General features: G+C 42.1%; 1 protein-coding gene across 1 annotated transcript in view; it reads left to right on the top strand.

Moving 5' to 3' along the window:
- prmt8a (protein arginine methyltransferase 8a) overlaps positions 1 to 20,538 on the top strand; it is a 47,338-nt gene that overhangs the window by 23,928 nt on the left and 2,872 nt on the right. The window contains exons 5-9 of the mRNA XM_014147925.3: positions 3,990 to 4,132; positions 4,455 to 4,542; positions 6,084 to 6,199; positions 14,950 to 15,100; positions 19,469 to 19,590. Coding sequence (XP_014003400.1) covers positions 3,990 to 4,132; positions 4,455 to 4,542; positions 6,084 to 6,199; positions 14,950 to 15,100; positions 19,469 to 19,590 — 620 coding nt within the window. The remainder of the gene's footprint in view (positions 1 to 3,989; positions 4,133 to 4,454; positions 4,543 to 6,083; positions 6,200 to 14,949; positions 15,101 to 19,468; positions 19,591 to 20,538) is intronic.

The following is a 20,538-nucleotide window of genomic DNA, read 5'->3' as shown; positions in this document are numbered from 1 at the left end:
ACCTCATGACGCTGGTCGAGAGAATGCCAAGAGCGTACAAAGCTGTCATCAAGGCAAAGGGTGGCTACTTTGAAGAATCTCAAATATAAAAATGTTTTGGTGACTACATGGTTCCATATTTGTTATTTCATAGTTTTGATGTATTCACTATTATTCTACAATGCAGAAAATCATAAATGTGATATGTGATAAATGGCACAAAAGAGTCATGACACGAAAAAAGTGTCAGTCAGTCAGTCAATTGGTCATTCATACTGATGATTTGTTATGCAGTTTCCCTTACTTTGAACTCAAGCTCCAGCTGTGCTTTTCTGGCCTTGACCTTCTCTTCCTCCTTCCTGGCTTCTTCCTTAGCTTGCCCTTACTGGCAGCTTCATTAAATAGTACCCACAAATCACCAGTCTCAACGTCAACAATGAAGAGGCGACTCCGGGATGCTGGACTTCTAGGCAGAGTTCCTCTGTCCAGTGTCTGTGTTCTTTTGCCCATCTTAATCTTTTCTTTTTATTGGCCAGTCTGAGATATGGCTTTTTCTTTGAAAATCTGCCTAGAAGGCCAGCATCCCGGAGTCGCCTCTTCACTGTTAACCTCTATGGGCTAGCGTCCCACCTACTCAACAGCCAGTGTAATCCCGTGGCGCGATATTCAAATACCTCAAAAATGCAAAAACGTCAATTTTTCAAACATATGACTATTTTACACCATTTAAAGACAAGACTCTCGTTAATCTAACCACACTGTCCGATTTCAAAAAGGCTTTACAACGAAAGCAAAACATTAGATTATGTCAGCAGAGTACCCAGCCAGAAATAATCAGACACCCATTTTTCAAGCTAGCATATAATGTCACATAAACCCAAACCACAGCTAAATGCAGCACTAACCTTTGATGATCTTCATCAGATGACAACCCTAGGACATTATGTTATACAATACATGCATGTTTTGTTCAATCAAGTTCATATTTATATCAAAAACCAGCTTTTTACATTAGCATGTGACTAGCATTCCCACTGAACAATCCGGTGAATTTACTAAATTACTCACGATAAACGTTCACAAAAAACATAACAATTATTTTAAGAATTATAGATACAGAACTCCTCTATGCACTCGATATGTCCGATTTTAAAATAGCTTTTCGGTGAAAGCACATTTTGCAATATTCTCAGTAGATAGCCCGGCATCACAGGGCTAGCTATTTAGACACCCAGCAAGTTTAGCACTCACCAAAGTCAGATTTACTATAAGAAAAATGTTATTACCTTTGCTGTTCTTCGTCAGAATGCACTCCCAGGACTTCTACTTCAATAACAAATGTTGGTTTGGTCCCAAATAATCCATTGTTATATCCAAATAGCGGCGTTTTGTTCGTGCGTTCAAGACACTATCCGAAAGGGTAAATAAGGGTGACGAGCATGGCGCATTTCGTGACCAAAAATGTCTAAATATTCCATTACCGTACTTCGAAGCATGTCAACCGCTGTTTAAAATACATTTTTATGCCATTTTTCTCGTAAAAAGCGATAATATTCCGACCGGGAATCTGCGTTTAGGTAAAAAGAGGAAAGAAAATAAAGCACGGGGTCGACTCGTGCACTCGCCTAAGCCCATTGTCCTCTGATCGGCCACTTGCCAAACGCGATAATGTGTTTCAGCCAGAGGCTGCCTCGATATCATTCAGCTTTTTCCCGGGCTCTGAGAGCCTATGGGAGCCGTAGGAAGTGTCACGTTACAGCAAAGATCCTCAGTCTTCAATAAAAAGAGCCAAGATGGACAACAACTTGTCAGACAGGCCACTTCCTGTAAGGAATCTTCTCAGGTTTTTGCCTGCCATATGAGTTCTGTTATACTCACAGACACCATTCAAACAGTTTTAGAAACTTTAGGGTGTTTTCTATCCGAAGCCAATAATTATATGCATATTCTAGTTACTGGGCAGGAGTAGTACCCAGATTAAATCGGGTACGTTTTTTATCCGGCCGTGTCAATACTGCCCCCTAGCCCTAACAGGTTAACGTTGAAGCTGCCAGTTGAGGGCTTGTGACGCGTCTGTTTCTCAAACTAGACACTCTAATGTACTTGTCCTCTTGCTCAGTTGTGCACCGGGGCGTCTCACTTCTCTTTCTATTCTGGTTAGAGCCAGTTTGCACTGTTCTGTGAAGGGAGTAGTACACAGCGTTGTACGAGATATTCAGTTTGTTGGCAATTTCTCACATGGAATAGCCTTCATTTCTCAGAACAAGAATAGACTGATGAGTTTCAGAAGAAAGGTCTTTGTTTCTGGCCATTTTGAGCCTGTAATCAAACCCAAAAATGCTGATGCTCCAGATACTCAACTAGTCTAAAGAAGGCCAGTTTTATTGCTTCTTTGATCAGAACAACAGTTTTCAGATGTGCTAACATAATTGTAAAAGGGTTTTCTAATGATCAATTAGCCTTTCAAAATGATAAACTTGGATTAGCTAACACAACGTGCCATTGGAACACAGGAGTGATGGTTGCTGATAATGGGCCTCTATGCCTATGTAGATATTCCATTAAAAATCTGCCGTTTCCAGCTACAATAGTCATTTACAACATGTCTACACTGTATTTCTGACCAATTTGATATTATTTTAATGGACAAAAAAATGTGCTTTTCTTTCAAAAACAAGGACATTTCAAAGTGACCCCAAACTTTTGAACGGTAGTGTACTTAATGAGTATATACTGCAAACTATATACTATTAGTTAATTTTAGTATACTGTAAACGAACGGTATCCTTTCAGTTGAGTGTGCTAGCGCTTCGCATGTCTACCGGAAGTTGATGCTGTTGCTATGCAACTTCATGCTAGCTTGTTAGCGTAAGAAATTACTAGCTAGACATCTTACGACTTCATTAGCAATGTCCATTGAGAATGCACAATGACTATACCACTTAGCTAAGCTAAGAATGACGTGAATAATCAAATCAATAAATGTTTTCCTCCATCTGTATTTTATGTTTCATTATTTGTGTCCAATCCTATCGTAAACCCTAAATGGCTCATCGGCACGCGATGCACTGTATGTGGCTCGAGACAGACATACCACACACAACTATGTAATAGTTAATATACTGGCAAGTTTGATGTATTAGTATCCACCTAACATTAGGTAGCTAGCTAATATACCGGTACATACAAGCATCTGCTGTAATGATATGCTGTGCAGTTTAACGCTAGTAGTGTAGCTAACAAATAATCAGCCAACATAACATGTAACATAATATATTTGAAAAGTAATTACTTTTTTATTTAATTGCTCAACATTTTCTTAACATTTGTAATAATTAGTTAAAGCAATTAATATTTACATTTTGTATTTACATTTGTATCATCTCTCATTGGACTTTCTTCAAATCTGAAAATGTTGTGAAGCCATGCCCATTTTCTGAAGAATTGCATTATGGGCCCTAAAAGCACAGCAATAGTGTCCACTGCTTGTATATTTCTAAATTTGGCGAATTTAGTATGACATCCGGGAACTTTTGGCATAATAACTATATCCATACTATGACCAATAGTACTCAATACATTTTTTTTAAAACAGTATAACTTTACACGCATTAAAAACTGTGGATGGAAACATGCTTAATGATTAGAATCTTTCTGTATGAATGTATCTTCCCAGCTAGCAAATAATATTCTGAGAACCATGTTTCTTACTGCTTGGGTAGAGCATGTTGTTCTTTGCTTATTTTGCATACAACCTTCCCACAACTTTCTGGATTAAAATAAAATAGAAATTGGTAATGTTCTAGGAATGTTCTCCAACTGGTTTGACATTGGGAATGTTCTCAAATTGTTCAGAACACTTTAAGAAAGTAAGTTGAGACCCCGACTGAGTTAGAAGCAGAGATTAAGTGATTGTGTTCTGTGCTGTGGTGTTGACCTCCTATGTACTCTTCACATAGACCTAATATGATTTGCTCCATGGTAATGGTGTGTTATGGTATGTCTTGCAGTTATTACTATCTTCAGGGGCAAGGTGGAGGAGGTGGAGCTGCCAGTGGAGAAGGTTGACATCATCATCTCAGAGTGGATGGGCTACTGTCTCTTCTACGAGTCCATGCTCAATACCGTCATCTTTGCAAGGGACAAGTGGCTGGTAGGTGCGTGTGTGTGTGTGTGTGTGTGTGTGTGTGTGTGTGTGTGTGTGTGTGTGTGTGTGTGTGTGTGTGTGTGTGTGTGTGTGTGTGTGCGTGCGTGCGTGCGTGCGTGCGTGCGTGCGTGCGTGCGTGCGTGCACATGCACTAACCAGACATGCTAGCAGAACGAACAACGCTCAAACCTCACAGACTTAACCAGGGATGAAAACCATAACCTGGCCTGGTGTTTGGTTCTTCTCACATGCAGCACAGCTGATAAATGACATGTCTTGTGTGCAGGATTGATTGCAGGGTCTTTTTTCCTCCCCATATTTTACACAGAAACCCGGCGGTCTGATGTTTCCCGACCGTGCTGCGCTGTATGTGGTGGCTATCGAGGACAGGCAGTACAAAGACTTCAAAATCCACTGTGAGTGTGTTTGTGAGTGTGTATGTTTAGTTGGCCCTGGGTCCTCACATAAGTCCTGCTGCCCCTAACTCGCTCTCTATTCCCAGGGTGGATCTTACCTGGCTTATGTTTCTGCTTCGCTAATAGACCGTGAATGTAGAACAACCATAGTAGCACATGCAAAAAAAAAAGACACACACACACACACACACACACACACACACACACACACACACACACACACACACACACACACACACACACACACACACACACACACACACATTAGTATTGGTGCATTTGAACTTTTCAAAGGCATAAGTGATGATTGATCTGATATTACAAGTCAACAAGCCTCTCCATATCTGTGCTAGCCCACACTAAAGCTCTCCTGGAGGATTTGGTGGAATTGTTCATCTTCATTCCAGCACAGAGACCAGAGAACAGAGCCATGGCAGCAGAACAGAGGACAAGAAACAGAAGCAATACACGCACCCACTCCACATACACACCGCCACAACTAGGGAATTTCACACCATGAGACAGAGCTCTTTAGGCTTACAGAAACCCAGGCCACATGACTGAGCACTGAAGAGAAGTCCAGCTAGTGCTGTTTCGCTCTCTGCGTGTGCAGAGTGATGTTTTAGGGAAAGCTTTGAGAAGAGATAGAAGACGATTGGGGCACATTGTCCATGTTGGGCCCAGTCTGGTTCCAACAAACAGATGCTTATACTGTAGATGTCTTTTGGGAAGGGATGGCATGCTGGATCACTTAGTGCTCTAAAATAATGTTCTGTCATCCTGACAGAAGGGTTGTATTCATTAGGGCATACCATAGCAAAACATTTTGCAACAGAAAATGGAAATTAGCATTTCTTATCGGACAAAATCAGATAGTGCCTTCCTGTTTCAGTCCATTATCTTATGTTTAATGCTTAAGGAATATGACCTAAGACTAGACAACTTCAGTTTTAGGGCATGAGAATGCACATCAACAGCTGAGGTGCGACCTTCTCATTATTCCTTCCTCCTCCTGTCATTAAACTTAAGTGGTTCCACTTTATTGGGACACAATAGAGATGCTTACACACACACACTATCCTATCTTAAAGATGCACTTCGGGATCTAAAATTATACAAAAATTTGACAGTCCATCTCTAAGTACTGTGGCCATGCATAATCCATGATCAGTTAGCCTGAGGAGAAAATATATTAGGGAAGAGAAGGAGAATCTCTCTGTATACTGCCATGCACAGCACTGCAGTGATGGTTAGCTGGCAAAGTGCAACAGAGTCTGAGGAAGCTGTCTACGCGACCCTATAGAAGGGCAATGAAATACTGTAAATCCGACCTAGAGAGGGAGGAATATAACGTATGTTTCGGAAATGGCCCTCAATTCCCTTTTTAGTCCACTACTTTTGACCAGAGTCCTTGGGCCCTGGTCAACTACATAGGGATTAGGGTGCCATATGGGATACATACAATGTACTCCCCCCTCTCTAGGGAGGATTTATAGCCCTTCTTCCACAAAGGTGTTCCATAATGCGCTGTGTTTCCACAGGGTGGGAGAATGTGTATGGCTTTGACATGACCTGCATCCGTAACGTGGCCATGAAGGAGCCCCTGGTGGACATAGTGGACCCCAAACATGTGGTCACCAACTCTTGCCTGATCAAGGTCAGCTATGTCTTCACGTCACGTGTGTGTGTGTGTGTGTGTGTGTGTGTGTGTGTGTGTGTGTGTGTGTGTGTGTGTGTGTGTGTGTGTGTGTGTGTGTGTGTGTGTGTACAGTGGCAAGAAAAATATGTGAACCCTTTGGAATTACCTGGATTTCTGCATAAATGAGTCCTAAAATTTGATCTGATCATCTTAGTCACAACAATAGACAAAGTGTGCTTAAACTAATAACACACAAATTCTTGTATTTTTCTTGTCTATACATCATTTAAACATTCACAGTGTAGGTTGGAAAAAGTAGGTGAACCCTTGGATTGTCCCTATGCTTGTCCAAGAGGGGTCCCCCACCCGTCTCTTCTACTGTTGCTCTCCTCTGCTGTTACCCGGCATCCGGCAAACTGTCGTGTAGTCCTGAACAGAACTACAGAGCTCACTCTGCTTCCACTCGCTCTGGAAGATGTTTACTTGAAGATAGGCTATCCAGTGTTGTCGATGGTTCTCAGTTGTGATGAGACTAGTAGAATATGTTGGTTTGAAGAGTAGTAGAACGGTCCCTCTTAAATTCTCTTTTCTAGATACTTTACATAGGACAGCTAATCAGCCGTACCAGTGATTGTCCGGGAGGTGACGTAATTGTCTCTACCTCTTGTTAAGATTTCAGAGTTCAAACCATTTTGGACGTGAGTTGCAGCTAAAACGTCTCTCTGGTGTGATATGTTAATTCTTAACCCACCGTTTTATGCAGTTCATTCAAAAGGGGCGGTTCGTGAGGCTGAAACGCTCTCTGACCTCACTCAAGGGGCGATGACTACTCACTTGAAAAAAGTTCTACAAACAATTTCCTCTTATAGTTTCTAAGATCACATCCCTCTCTTAACAAAAACACTTTCATCATTTTTCATATTTCATACACAACGTAAAGGATAGAGACTTCGTACATGTAGTCTATTTACTTTTCAAGTGACAGTATTTCCTTTATAACATTTTGAATGACATCACAAAATAACAACTGAAATTACATTATTATTCTTTAGGTCGCCTCTGACCATTCCCCTGTATTCGCTTTAAAACGTGTTAGAGTTTCGGCGGGAAACGTCTGTGGAACAAAGGCACATTCCTGTGTGAATTTGGAGAGGGAGATAGCTTCAAAGATCTAATCCTTGATTTACAACAGGGTGTGAACTGTCACCCCCCCCCCCCCCCCCCCCCCCCCCCCCCCACGGAGGAGAGGGGGTCTGGCCGAAGTCATCCACTGCAAAGCTGATCCGACCCATCTGGATCCTCACAGGACAGTCATGACACTGTCTATAGACACTATTATATGCATATATATACAGTAACAGTCAAAAGTTTGGACACATCTACAGTTGAAGTCGGAAGTTTACAATCACCTTAGCCAAATACATTTAAACTCAGTTTTCACAATTAATCGTAGTAAATATTCCCTGTCTTAGGTCAGTTAGGAACACCACTTTATTTTAAGAATGTGAAATGTCAGAATAATAGTAGAGAGAATTATTTATTTCAGCTTTTATTTCTTTCATCACATTCCCAGTGGGTCAGAAGTTTACATACACTCAATTAGTATTTGGTAGCATTGCCTTTAAATTGTTTAACTTGGGTCAAACATTTCGATTGCTTCCCACAATAAGTTGGGTGAATTTTGGCCCATTCCTCCTGACAGAGCTGGCCATTTTGGGCCATTTTGCCACATCTTTGGAAATATGCTTGGGGTCATTGTCCATTTGAAAGACCCATTTGCGACCAAGCTTTAACTTCCTGACTAATGTCTTGAGATGTTGCTTCAATATATCCACATCATTTTCCCTTCTCATGATTCCATCTATTTTGTGAAGTGCACCAGTCCCTCCTGCAGCACAGTACCCCCACAACATAATGCTGCCACCCCCGTGCTTCATGGTTGGGATGGTGTTCTTCGGCTTGCATGCTTCCCCCTTTTTTCACCTTACATAACGATGGTCATTATGGCCAAAAAGTTATATTTTTGTTTCATCAGACCAGAGGACATTTCTCCAAAAAGTACGATCTTTGTCCCCATGTGCAGTTGCAAACCGTAGTCTGGCTTTTTTATGGCGGTTTTGGAGCAGTGGCTTCTTCCTTGCTGGTTTCAGGTTATGTCGATATAGGACTCGTTTTACTGTGGATATAGATACTTTTGTACCCATTTCCTCCAGCATCTTCACAAGGTCCTTTGCTGTTGTTCTGGGATTGATTTGCACTTTTCGCACCAAAGTACGTTCATCTCTAGGAGACAGAACGCATCTCCTTCCTGAGAGGTATGATGGCTGTGTGGTCCCATGGTGTTTATACTTGCGTGCTATTGCTTGTACAGATGAACATGGTACCTTCAGGCATTTTGAAATTGCTCCCAAAGATGAACCAGACTTGTGGAGGTCTACAATGTTTTTTCTGAGGTCTTGGCTGATTTCTTTTGATTTTCCCATGATGTCAAGCAAAGAGGCACTGAGTTTGAAGGTAAGCCTTGAAATACATCCACAGGTACACCTCCAATTGACTCAAATGATGTCAATTAGCCCATCAGAAGCTTCTAAAGCCATGACATAAGTTTCTGGAATTTTCCAAGCTGTTTAAAGGCACAGTCAACTTAGTGTATGTAAACTTCTGACCCACTGGAATTGTGATACAGTGAATTATAAGTGAAATAATCTGTCTGTAAACAATTGTTGGAAAAATAACTTGTGTCATGTACAAAGTAGATGTCCTAACCGACTTGCCAAAACTATAGTTTGTTAACAAGAAATCTGGATGAAAAATGAGTTTTAATGACTCCAACTGTAAGGGTCCTGTGTATAGCTGGTGTAGAGAGTCAGGTGCAGGACAGCAAATATGAGTAATCAACCTATTTTTACTCAAAATGACAAATGTATAAAGTAACATACGAGCACACAATAACGAACCGAAAATACAATAAACAATCACTCACAAACAAACATGGGGAACAGAGGGTTAAATAATAAACTGGTAATTGGGTGAGTGAAACCAGGTGTGTAAGACTAAGACAAAACAAATGGAAAATGAAAAGTGGATCGACGGTGGCTAGAAGGCCGGTGACGTCGCCCACGAACGCCACCCCGAACAAGGAGAGGGACTGACTTCGGCGGAAGTCGTGACAGTACCCCCCCCCCTTGACGTGCGGCTCCAGCAACGCGCCGACACCAGCAGCGCGCCGACAGCAACCTCGGGGACGACCCGGAGGACGAGGCGCAGGGCGATCCGGATGGAGACGGTGGAACTCCCGCAGCAACGAAGGGTCCAAAACGTCCTCCACCGGCACCCAGCATCTCTCCTCCATACCGTACCCCTCCCACTCCACGAGGTATTGAAGGCCCCTTGCCCGACGCCTCGAGTCCAGGATGGCTCGAACAGCATACGCTGGGGCCCCCTCGATGTCCAGAGGGGGCGGAGGAACCTCCCGCACCTCAGACTCCTGGAGTGGACCAGCCACCACCGGCCTGAGGAGAGACACATGGAACGAGGGATTAATACGGTAATCTGGGGGAAGCTGTAACCTGTAGCATACCTCGTTCAGTCTCCTCAGGACTTTGAATGGCCCCACAAACCACGGGCCCAGCTTCCGGCAGGGCAGGCGGAGTGGCAGGTTTCGAGTCGAGAGCCAGACTCGGTCCCCTGGTGCAAACACCGGGGTCTTGCTGCGGTGGCGGTCGGTGCTCGCCTTTTACCGCCTCACGGCCCGTTGTAGGTGCACATGGACGGCGTCCCAGGTTTTCTTCACTTAAACCATTTGTCCACCGCAGGAGCTTCGATCTGACTCTGATGCCACGATGCCAGAACCGGCTGATACCCTAGTACGCACTGGAAAGGAGAGAGGTTAGTGGAGGAGTGGAGGAGTGGCGGAGTGAGTTTTGGGCCATCTCTGCCCAGGGGATGAACGCCGCCCACTCCCCCGGCCGGTCCTGGCAATATGACCGCAGAAACCTACCCACATCCTGGTTTACCCTCTCCACCTGCCCGTTACTTTCGGGGTGAAAACCTGAGGTGAGGCTGACCGAGACCCCCAGACGTTCCATGAACGCTCTCCAGACCCTGGACGTGAACTGGGGACCCCGATCAGAAACTATGTCCTCAGGCACCCCGTAGTGCCGGGGTGCCTGTGTAAACAGGGCCTCCGCAGTCTGTAGGGCCGTAGGGAGACCGGGCAAAGGGAGGAGACGGCAGGACTTAGAAAACCGATCCACAACGACCAGGATCGTGGTGTTGCCCTGTGAGGGAGGAAGATCCATCAGGAAGTCCACCGACAGGTGCGACCACGGCCGTTGTGGAACGCGTAGGGGTTGTAACTTCCCTCTGGGCAGGTGCCTGGGAGCCTTGTACTGGGCGCACACCGAGCAGGAGGAAACATAAACCCTCACGTCCTTGGCCAAGGTGGACCACCAGTAGTTCCCACTAACGCACCGTCCGACCGATACCAGGGTGACCAGAGGAGGGTGATGTGTGGGCCCAATAGATCAACCGGTCGCGGACAGCAGACGGAACGTACAGGCACCCAGCTGGACACTGGGGAGTGGGCTCTGTGCGTAACGCCCGCTCGATGTCCGTGTCCAGCTTCCACACCACCGGTGCCACCAGGCAAGAGGCTGGAAGTATGGGAGTATGACAAAGTCTCACAAAGACACAGAGGTTGGAACCAAGAATCTCAAATTTGGACTTATTAGACCAAAGAACAGATTTCCACCAGTCTAATGTACATTGCTTCTATGTTTTGGCCCAAGCAAGTCTCTTCTTATTATTGGTGTCCTTTAGTAGTGGTTTCTTTGCAGCAATTCAACCACGAAGGCCTGATTCACGTAGTCTCCTCTGAACAGTTGATGTTGAGATGTGTCTATTACTTGAACTCTGTGAAGCATTTATTTGGACTGCAATCTGAGGTGCAGTTAACTCTAATGAACATATCCTCTGCAGCAGAGGTAACTCTGGGTTTTCCTTTCCTGTGGCGGTCCTCATGAGAGCCAGTTTCATCATAGCTCTTGAAGGTTTTTGCGACTGCATTTGAAGAAAGTTTCAAGTTTTTGAAATGTTCTGGATTGACTGACCTTCATGTCTTAAAGTAACATTTCTCTTTACTTATTTGAGCTGGTTTTTGTGACTGGACTTGAAGAAAGATTGACTGACCCTTATGTCTTAAAGTAATGATCGACTGTCACTTATTTGAGCTGTTCTTGGCATAATATGGACGTGGTCTTTTACCAAATAGGGCTATCTTCTGCATACCAACCCTACATTGTCACAACACAACAGATTGGCTGAAACGCATTATGAAGGAAAGAAATTCCACAAATGACCTTTTAACAAGGCACACCTGTTAATTGAAATGCATTCCAGGTGACTACCTCATGATGCAGGTTGAGAGAATGCCAAGAGTGTGCAAAGCTGTCATCAAGGCAAAGGGTGGCTACTTAAAGAATCTCAAATATAAAATATATTTGATTTGTTGAACACTTTTTTGGTTACTACACGATTCCATGTGTGTTTTTTCATAGTTTTGATGTCCTCACTATTGTTATACAATGTAGAAAATAGTACAAATAAAAACCCCTTGAATGAGTAGGTGTGTTCAAACTCATGACTGGTACTGTATTTATATTCCGGACTCTGATATTTTTGGATTTGTGTGTATTGTTAGATATTACTGCACTGTTGGACTTAGAAACATAAGCATTTCGCTGCACCTGCGATAACATCTATAAAATTTGTGTACGTGACCAATAAAATGTGATTTGATTTGTATATGTGGGTAGGATTTGTTGAGGCCCAGCAGTGTGAAAGCCTACAGTTTAATCAGAAAGCATTGACTCAGCGTTGTCTCTGGGCTCATGCAGAGTGGGATTTACATAACCAGTGTTACTGTTATATTTATAATGGGCCACCAGCCGAGATCTACCCCTGAGAATAAATAAAAAAAACATGACTTTAAAAACATAAGCTCATTCAACATTAACCTATTAAAAACGGTTCTGTATAAATGAGGTTTGTGCAGTAGGCTATAGGCTGAATACATTATAATTGCATATTGGCTACACTTGAATTGCCCTGCCTATGTTATTAACCTCACACCATTTAAAAATTATATTTCAAAACGTGATGTACTGGTAATAGATAATTTGTTGTATTACTTCTTGTGAGGCATAAATTGAAATCATTAGCGCTTTTTTAATTTTACTGGTGACTGATGGTGCCTGTATGTGATGGTCAGTCTCAGCGGATGGAAAGTGGGAGGGAGATGGAGTGTGTGTGAGAGTGAGAAGCCCCTTAAATTTAAATTGAAAGAGAGCAGCGGATAGGCTGCCTCTCACCGTCCCTCAGCTCTTCCTCCCTCCTCTGACTGACCACAAAAGGGACACCGTCTTCCATCTGATGGTGAAATTCGAGTCACACTTTATTTCTGACTCATGCACAAATTCATGTTGTTACTCGTATGACCAGGGAACATGAAATACTCCTCGATATTGGAAAGACACAAGTCGCTAATAACAACGCATGTCTATCAATACACTTTGTAACGCGAGTGGATAGGGGAGCGCTTTTTATATCTTATAAAAGTGTTGAATAAACTGACAGAGCTTAATAAAATCTTAAACATGAAGTCAATCATAAAAACAGCAGATATTGCTGTATTCGTTGACAGTCTCTCTCTAGTTATGGTTTTTAAAGTTTCAAAATCAAATCTCACATTAGAGTCGACTATCAACTTTGCTGTGGGCTCGTGGAAGCTGCAGACAAAGTGATTTGAGTGATCTCATTGGCTAGCCGTAGCCTATTTGCACTTGATTTGCTCTCCAGGCCTTCCGGGTAGGCAGAGTTTGTACCTTCAGACATTAAATGGTTGAAAATGTGAACACTTTGAGTACCTGGCTCGCAGGGCAGCTGAATCAAGTAAAAATAAAACATTTGGGCTTTTTGTTTGGTGATTGACTGACTAGGAAAGCCATGGAGATTGTGATCGACCGGTTGGTGATCACTGGGTTACAGTAAAGGGACAGTAAACAATCCACATACCAATCACAATTCAGAGGTGTATGACCTCATCTGTAACTAGACAATATGTTACCGTAATGTGATCCTTCAATCTGAGCCTTCTGGCCATGCTGGCCATCCTTTACTACTGGGTACAGGGATTGTTCCATGCATGATGCTATGCATTTATTCCCATGTCTAGACCGCTAATTGTGTCGTTTGTCCGAGGTGCCCTTCTTATCTAGTTTATTGATTGAATTGTTCTGCCCTTTTCTCAGTTCAGATGTTACATAACTAAAATGTGTTTCTATTGTTGCTATCTAAAGCCATTAGACTGTAATAATAGGAAGCAGGGAAATAATCTTTGAAACAGTCAGTGTTTTATCTTCAAGATTTTGACACTGGTGCCTTATTTATCCTTCGCGCCTGTAAGATGAAAGCCCTTTGAAAATGACAACCCACTCACATGCTGTTGCATGTCTTCTAAATGGATTACAGGATGAATCATGTCATTAATCTTGTACACAGACAGTGTGCAAAAAGGAGCTTAAGCTGTTAAAAAGATCAAATGAGTGCCTCATGTTCAGAACTTGTGAGTGAGAAAGAGAGAGCTGAATTGAATTGTCGTCCTGCACTATAAAAATATGACTTTCAGGAGTTTGTGGTGCATGACCAAAATAAACCGTTTTTACTCTTATGGAAGCTGGGATTTGTTTGCGAAAGATAGCAGGGGAGCTTGACTTTGTTTTTTTGTTTTTTTTACAGCTGATCGCGCGATACATAAGTCATTTTTTCACTGCAACTATGTGGGTCTGACCAGAACAGAGAGCTGTGTTCCACTACCATATGCTCTCCTCTCTCTCCTCTCTCCCACTGCAGAATCACGAGGCATCAGATACCCTGTTAAATTATGGGATATGAACCAGGGGAGGTCTATAAAGGAGCAGGACACCAGTACAATGCTACCCTGAAAATAGTTACTGCCTTGGTCCTCCAGCCAAATGACCCCATCTTCTCCTCGTTCTCCCCCCTATGGTGGGGTTTCCTTGGCTGGTCCCTCTGGGGGGAGGGGGTACTGGGGTTTGGTTTCAGTTGCGTGAACCTTGAACCAAAGGGAGAGGTTGGAGCAGAGTAGCAGAAAGCAGAGGCCTCATCCTTGGTAGAGAGAATAAGGGACTCAGGGATAATACAGGACACAGTGCTCAGAGGCACCGCCACATAGATCATATGACACCCATATAAGACCTGCACCTGGACACACTCACACCTCTCATCTCCTTACAAGACTTAATGCAAGACTTGACTAGCCTCCCATGGCACACTGCTTAATGGCCACCCACAGAGGAAGAGTTAGGCCTACAGATGTAGAATATTAATCTGACCTGTATTTTCGCAGCAAAAACAATCCTGCAGCAACATAATTTTGCTTGATCAGTGGTTAGGCTATTAGCTGGTCCAAATGAGGGTACATGAAAAGTGGAATACTGTTAATATAACTGTGTGTTGAGTACGGGTTTTCAGTGAATTTATGTAAGTCACAAAATTCTCAGCAACAAAAGAGTGATAACATTTAAATCCTACATCTGTACATGTACATGCACAATGGAGAAACCACTGTGCTGGCAGTGAATGGTGTTAATAGAACCCCAATCACTATGGATTCTGTATATGATTAGCATTAACAATGCTAGATGTAGATGTAACAGAGCAGTGTGGTTATTCTCTCTCTTCAACAGGAGGTGGACATCTACACAGTGAAGACTGAGGACTTGTCCTTCACTTCAGCCTTCTGCCTTCAGATCCAGAGGAACGACTACATCCACGCCCTGGTCACCTACTTCAACATTGAGTTCACCAAGTGTCACAAGAAAACTGGCTTCTCCACCGGTACGTCCTCAACTCTCTTTCTCTTCTCAGTGTTGTTCTCTCTCTCGCTCTGATTTTTTTTACACAGGCTAATATAATATATTATGAACTGGGTGCTTCGATCCCTGAACGCTGATTGGTTGAAAACCGTGGTATATCAGACCGTATACCACGGGTATGACAAAACATGTTTTTTTACTGCTCTAATTACGTTGGTAACCAGTTTATAATAGCAATAAGGCACCTCAGGGGTTTGTGGTATATGGCCAATATACCACGGCTAAGGGCTGTGTCCAGGCACTCCGCGTTGCGTCGTACATAAGAACAGCCCTTAGCCATGATATATTGGCCATATACCACAACCCCTCAGGCCTTATTGCTTAAGTATACTATGGTATAAATACTATAGTATTTACTGTAGTGTTTTTGCTGATTTTGCTATAGTATTCATTGTAGTGTTTTTGCGGACTAGAGTCAGCAAAAACACTACAGTGAATACTGTAGTTTTACTGTAGTATACTGTATTTTTTACAGTTAACTATAGTAGAAATACTATAGTAAAAGAACTGTAGTAAATACTATAGTAATTAATGTAGTGTTGTTGTGGATTATAGTATACTGTAGTATTTACTGTAGAGTTTTTGTGGACATTACGGTATTATTTACTATAGTGTTTTTGTTTAATTATCTTTGACATAGAAGTGGAGTTTTTCTCCTTGAGGAAACGTACTGGAGAAATACTAAAATACAAATTGTTCACAACTTGTAGGTAGGTCATTCTGGGGTCTGAATGGATAGTTCAGCATTCTACTCTTTTCTATAACCTGTGTGGAACACAATATGATCTATACTTGGCATGTATGTTTCTCACTTATGGGTGGCACAAATTGGGATATGGGAAGGGCAATGGGCTGTATATGCAAATTAAATACTGAAGTATTTACAATAGTTAAACTGTAGTGTTTTTTCAGACTGTTGTGTTTTTGCGGACATTACTGTAGTATTTACTACAGTGTTTTTTGTGTGAATAATGCTGTAGTTTTTACTATAGTATTCTACAACATTCTATAGTAAATACTATACATGATCAAGGGATACTACAGTGTGTAGTGTATTATTCTACAGTATACTACAGTTTACAATAGAATTCTATAGTAAGTACTGTAGTATTTTTTTCATGTGGGAGGCCAAGCACCCTGCCATCCAGGACCAATATACTAGGCGGTGCCAGAGGAAAGCCCCAAAAATTGTCATGGCAAGCGGTACCAGAGCGCCAAGTCTAGGACCAAAAGGCTCCTTAACAGCTTTTACCCCCAAGTCATAAGACTGCTGAACAATTAATCAAATGGCCACCCGGACTATTACATTGACCCCCTTTTGTTTTTTACACTACTGATACTCACTGTTTATTATCTATGCATAGTTACTTCACCCCCACCTACATGTACAAATTACCTCGACTAACCTGTAACCCGGACATTGACTCGGTACCGGTACCCCCTGTATATAGCCTCGTTATTGTTATTTTGTTGTGTTACTTTTTAATAATTTTTTACTTTAGTTTATTTGGTAAATATTTTCTCAACTCTTTCTTGAACTGCACTGTTGGTTAAGGGCTTGTAAGTAAGCATTTCACGGTAAGGTCTACACCTGTTGTATTTGGCGCACGTGACAAATAAAGTTTGATTTGTTTTGATTCATTAGCACTCTTTGTTCTGTAGTACTAGCATCTCTCCAGTTCACTGTGTCGTTATCAGACCAGCTCCTGACAGACCCAGGGTTTCATCCTTTTAATTGGCAGCAGCATCAGCAGATTACAGGCTAGGAGAGTCCTGTTGCTCCCTGCCCACCATCCTCCCATCCTCCCTGTGGGTTTCAACCTGATCTGTATTCACAGACAAAGACCCCCCTTTAATGAGCTCTTTGATGAGCCAGAAAGGCCTGGAGTACAACAGCAAACACTGATACCACTGGAAATTAGAAGACCTTTGAGTCCCCAGTTGATTTGCATGATCCAGAGAAGTTGTGTGATGAGCTGAGTTCATTTGGCAAGAATCGTGTTTGGATTTGTCAGTGAGCGACCTCTAGTGGTGGTGTGATGTTATCGCTCCTCTGTGATTATATGCATAATGTCTTCAGTAGTTCGCCTTCATCAGAGTTTGTGATGCAAATAGGAGACTTTAAACTGTGACTTTCTGTGGCTTGCATTATGCAGAGGCAGTGGCTAGATGACCATGTGTTGTCACTCTTAAAAGTGGACAATGTCTTACTTTTGACCTCCAATCATATACAGCTCTTCCAGCTCTTCTTGTATTGATTTGAGCCTGTCCATCAAACCAAATCACCTTAGCCGATGCTAAAACCCTGCTAGCCTCACTGAACCTCTGATACACATCTAAATGCGCACATGGAGGCCTAAGTCCTCTATGGCCATTGATTTCCTATATTCTCCTGTAGGACAGGTATTTCTAGTTTCAAGTTTATTCGCCACGTGCACAGGATACAACAGGTGTAAAACAGTACAGTAAAATTCTTACTTGAGAGCTCTTTACCAACATTGCAGTGATTATATAGATAATAATAGATAATAGAACAACACAAGAAGTACGATATAAATTGAAGAAACACGAGAATGCAAATATATACAGGTATCTTATTCTATGTACAGGGGTACTGGAGTGGTTGAGGTGGGTTTATACATAAAACGTGACTGGTAGTAGGGATGAAAATGGACTGGTAGTAGGAATATACTGTAGAAATACTTATGGTAATACACTAATGGTAATATATACAGTACATGGAAAAAGAGCACACAGAGAAACTTGGGCATATGTTGTATGCTGCTGGAAAATATCACCCATTGAACCACCATAACAAATACAGCCCTATCTATTCCGTTCAGGTTCCCACTGAGTACAGCTTTCATAATCTGTCTGTTTATGCAGCATGATCAGCAACTCAATTTATCCATGAGCCCTCAAACGGCATGCCTTTAAAGTCTGAGGTACAAAGTTATCCCAGGACAGCCGGCTGAAATTCGATTAAAGTTGTATTGACCTTTGAGCCTTTGAGCCTTGGCCAAGCTGTAGTTTAACAGCGCAGGCAAAAGGTGGGCGCACGTTGTTTTGGGCGGGGGTATTGGGTATCAGCAGTATGCAGCTGGAGTGAAGCTGAGACACGCAAATACAAACACACACACACGTGTGCGCATATTGTTTATAGACCCATACAAACACACATGCACAGTCAGGTTCAAAATGATTGGCACCGTTGATAAAGTTGAGCAAAAAAATATTACAAATACTTAGCTATATTGTAGGCTCCAACAATTTTGTTATTATATTATTTTAGAATACAATTGATCAGAGAAAGAGATTTTGTTTAACAAGTCATATTTTATTTTCTCAAAAAGATAGGGGTAAAAAATGATTGGCACCCTTGTTTTCAATGCATTTCAATACCTCATCTTGCGAGGATAACAGCTCTGAGGCATTTTCTAAAATGTTTTATGAGGAGAACACATTGGGAGGGATCTTAGACCATTCCTCCATACAGAATCTTTCCAGATCCATGATATCCTTCATCAGCTCTTATGGACTTCCCTCTTCAATTCAAACCACTGGTTTTCAATGGGGTTCAAGTCTAGAGACTGAGATGGTCATTGCAAAATGTTGATTTTGGGGTCAATTAACCATTTCTTTGTGGATTTTGATGTGTGCTTGGGGTCATTGTCTTGCTGGAAGATCCACATGAGCATATACACACGAGCACACATACTGTACGCATGCACAAACACACACACACTTCAACTAGCAGAATGCATGTGGGCGAGGTAATTGGAGAATGGAGATTGACAAGGACAAACGTCAGTAGGGAGGGTCAACTCAATCAATTCCTCTTATCTGTCTATTATATCAATGTCATTTGATATCCTGATTTGAACCAGCATTTTAGCATGACCGATCCTCAGTGCTGTATCTACGCTTGTAAATAGCATGATGATATAGTGAATCACGTATACAGTCAGAACCATGGGTAACTTTTTTTAGAACCAAGAGATAAAAAAAAAAATAAGAAAAAAACTTTGTCTAATGTTACAAAAGTTGTGTCTTTGTGACTAAAAAGTGCATCAGAGGTCCAATGTCAAAGGTGAAAAGTTAAATTTATGTTCGTTTTTGTTGGGGGTCAAAACTTTGGCTCATGATTGTTTTGGTTTTAAGGGTCAGGGGTCGTGTCCACTCTAAGAGCCAAATTAACTCTGCGCACTTCACTTGAGTTTCTGAACAAATCTCCCATTGACAATGATGCATTATTTATGTGAAAATATGAATTAAACATACAGATCTGAAGTTCAGATTTGGCCCTAACTGCATGCCTGTCTTCCTACAGCCCCAGATGCTCCGTTCACACACTGGAAACAGACAGTCTTCTACCTGGAGGACTACCTGACCGTAAAGAGGGGCGAGGAGATCATTGGCAGTATTAACATGAAGCCCAACGAGAAGAACATAGTGAGTGTCTGGAATCTATGACCAGTAAAAAGTAATTCACTTTGAAACACTTATAGGGGCAGTATCCAGTCTTTGACTAAAAAGCAAGGTTCAATGGAGAATCTGCATTGAAAATTCTTTGTAGTGCAGGAATAGTGTTAATAGTGTTCGGGAAACCGCCCCATCTAGTGACCAGAGTCCTGGGGCCTCATTTATCAACCGTGCATACATTTCATACTATATTCTGGCGTATATGAGCATTACATCCCCGCCTGGAAATCGCCCTCTATTTACCTTTTATGGTAGCAGAAACATCATCATTTACTGTATGATTTGGAAATGTTGGAACTGGGCCATGACCGTTTCTAAAAGAAACACAACGGCAAATTGGATTACATTTCTGTAGAGGTGTGGATAGAACGTTTTAATATTTTGCAGTGACTTTTTCAAACGAAAAAATGCATGCTCCCAATAGCAAGTGCCAAACACTGGCCGCGCATTCTGCAAGATTGATTGTCTATTCGAACGATTGTAAAGTAAATGCTACAGCCCACACTTCTATGCAAAATAAAAATTGTTCTTCAATAACTTGTTGATCAATAGATGATTGTATTTCTCCTGCCGTGGTATAGGCTTTGAGATAAAATAGGCTATGATGTCGCGCTCCTAACGCACACCAATACTGTAGCCTACCCATACTGTCAAATAGTTTCAATAGGGTACCAGTCTATTTACTTTCAAGCATGCTTGGCTATTGAATGAGTGACGGATGAATGGTAGCCTAATAAGTGTTGTGTAGCGAGAATAAACCAGTAATGTAAGAAAAGGAGATGTCCTGCAATGTGATTATGCTTTAGGCCTATTTAATCACATTTGAAGAAACATAATCCTACCTACATGCTGCTATGTGATCTCCTTACCAACGGCAAATGCATCATTACGTTTGAATGTTTTTATTCGCCTACCAGT

The sequence above is a fragment of the Salmo salar genome, chromosome 16, assembly GCF_965601325.2.
Source record: "Salmo salar chromosome 16, fSalSal1, whole genome shotgun sequence".
Classification (NCBI taxonomy): domain Eukaryota; kingdom Metazoa; phylum Chordata; class Actinopteri; order Salmoniformes; family Salmonidae; genus Salmo; species Salmo salar.
This window is presented reverse-complemented; position numbering and strand designations above follow the sequence as displayed.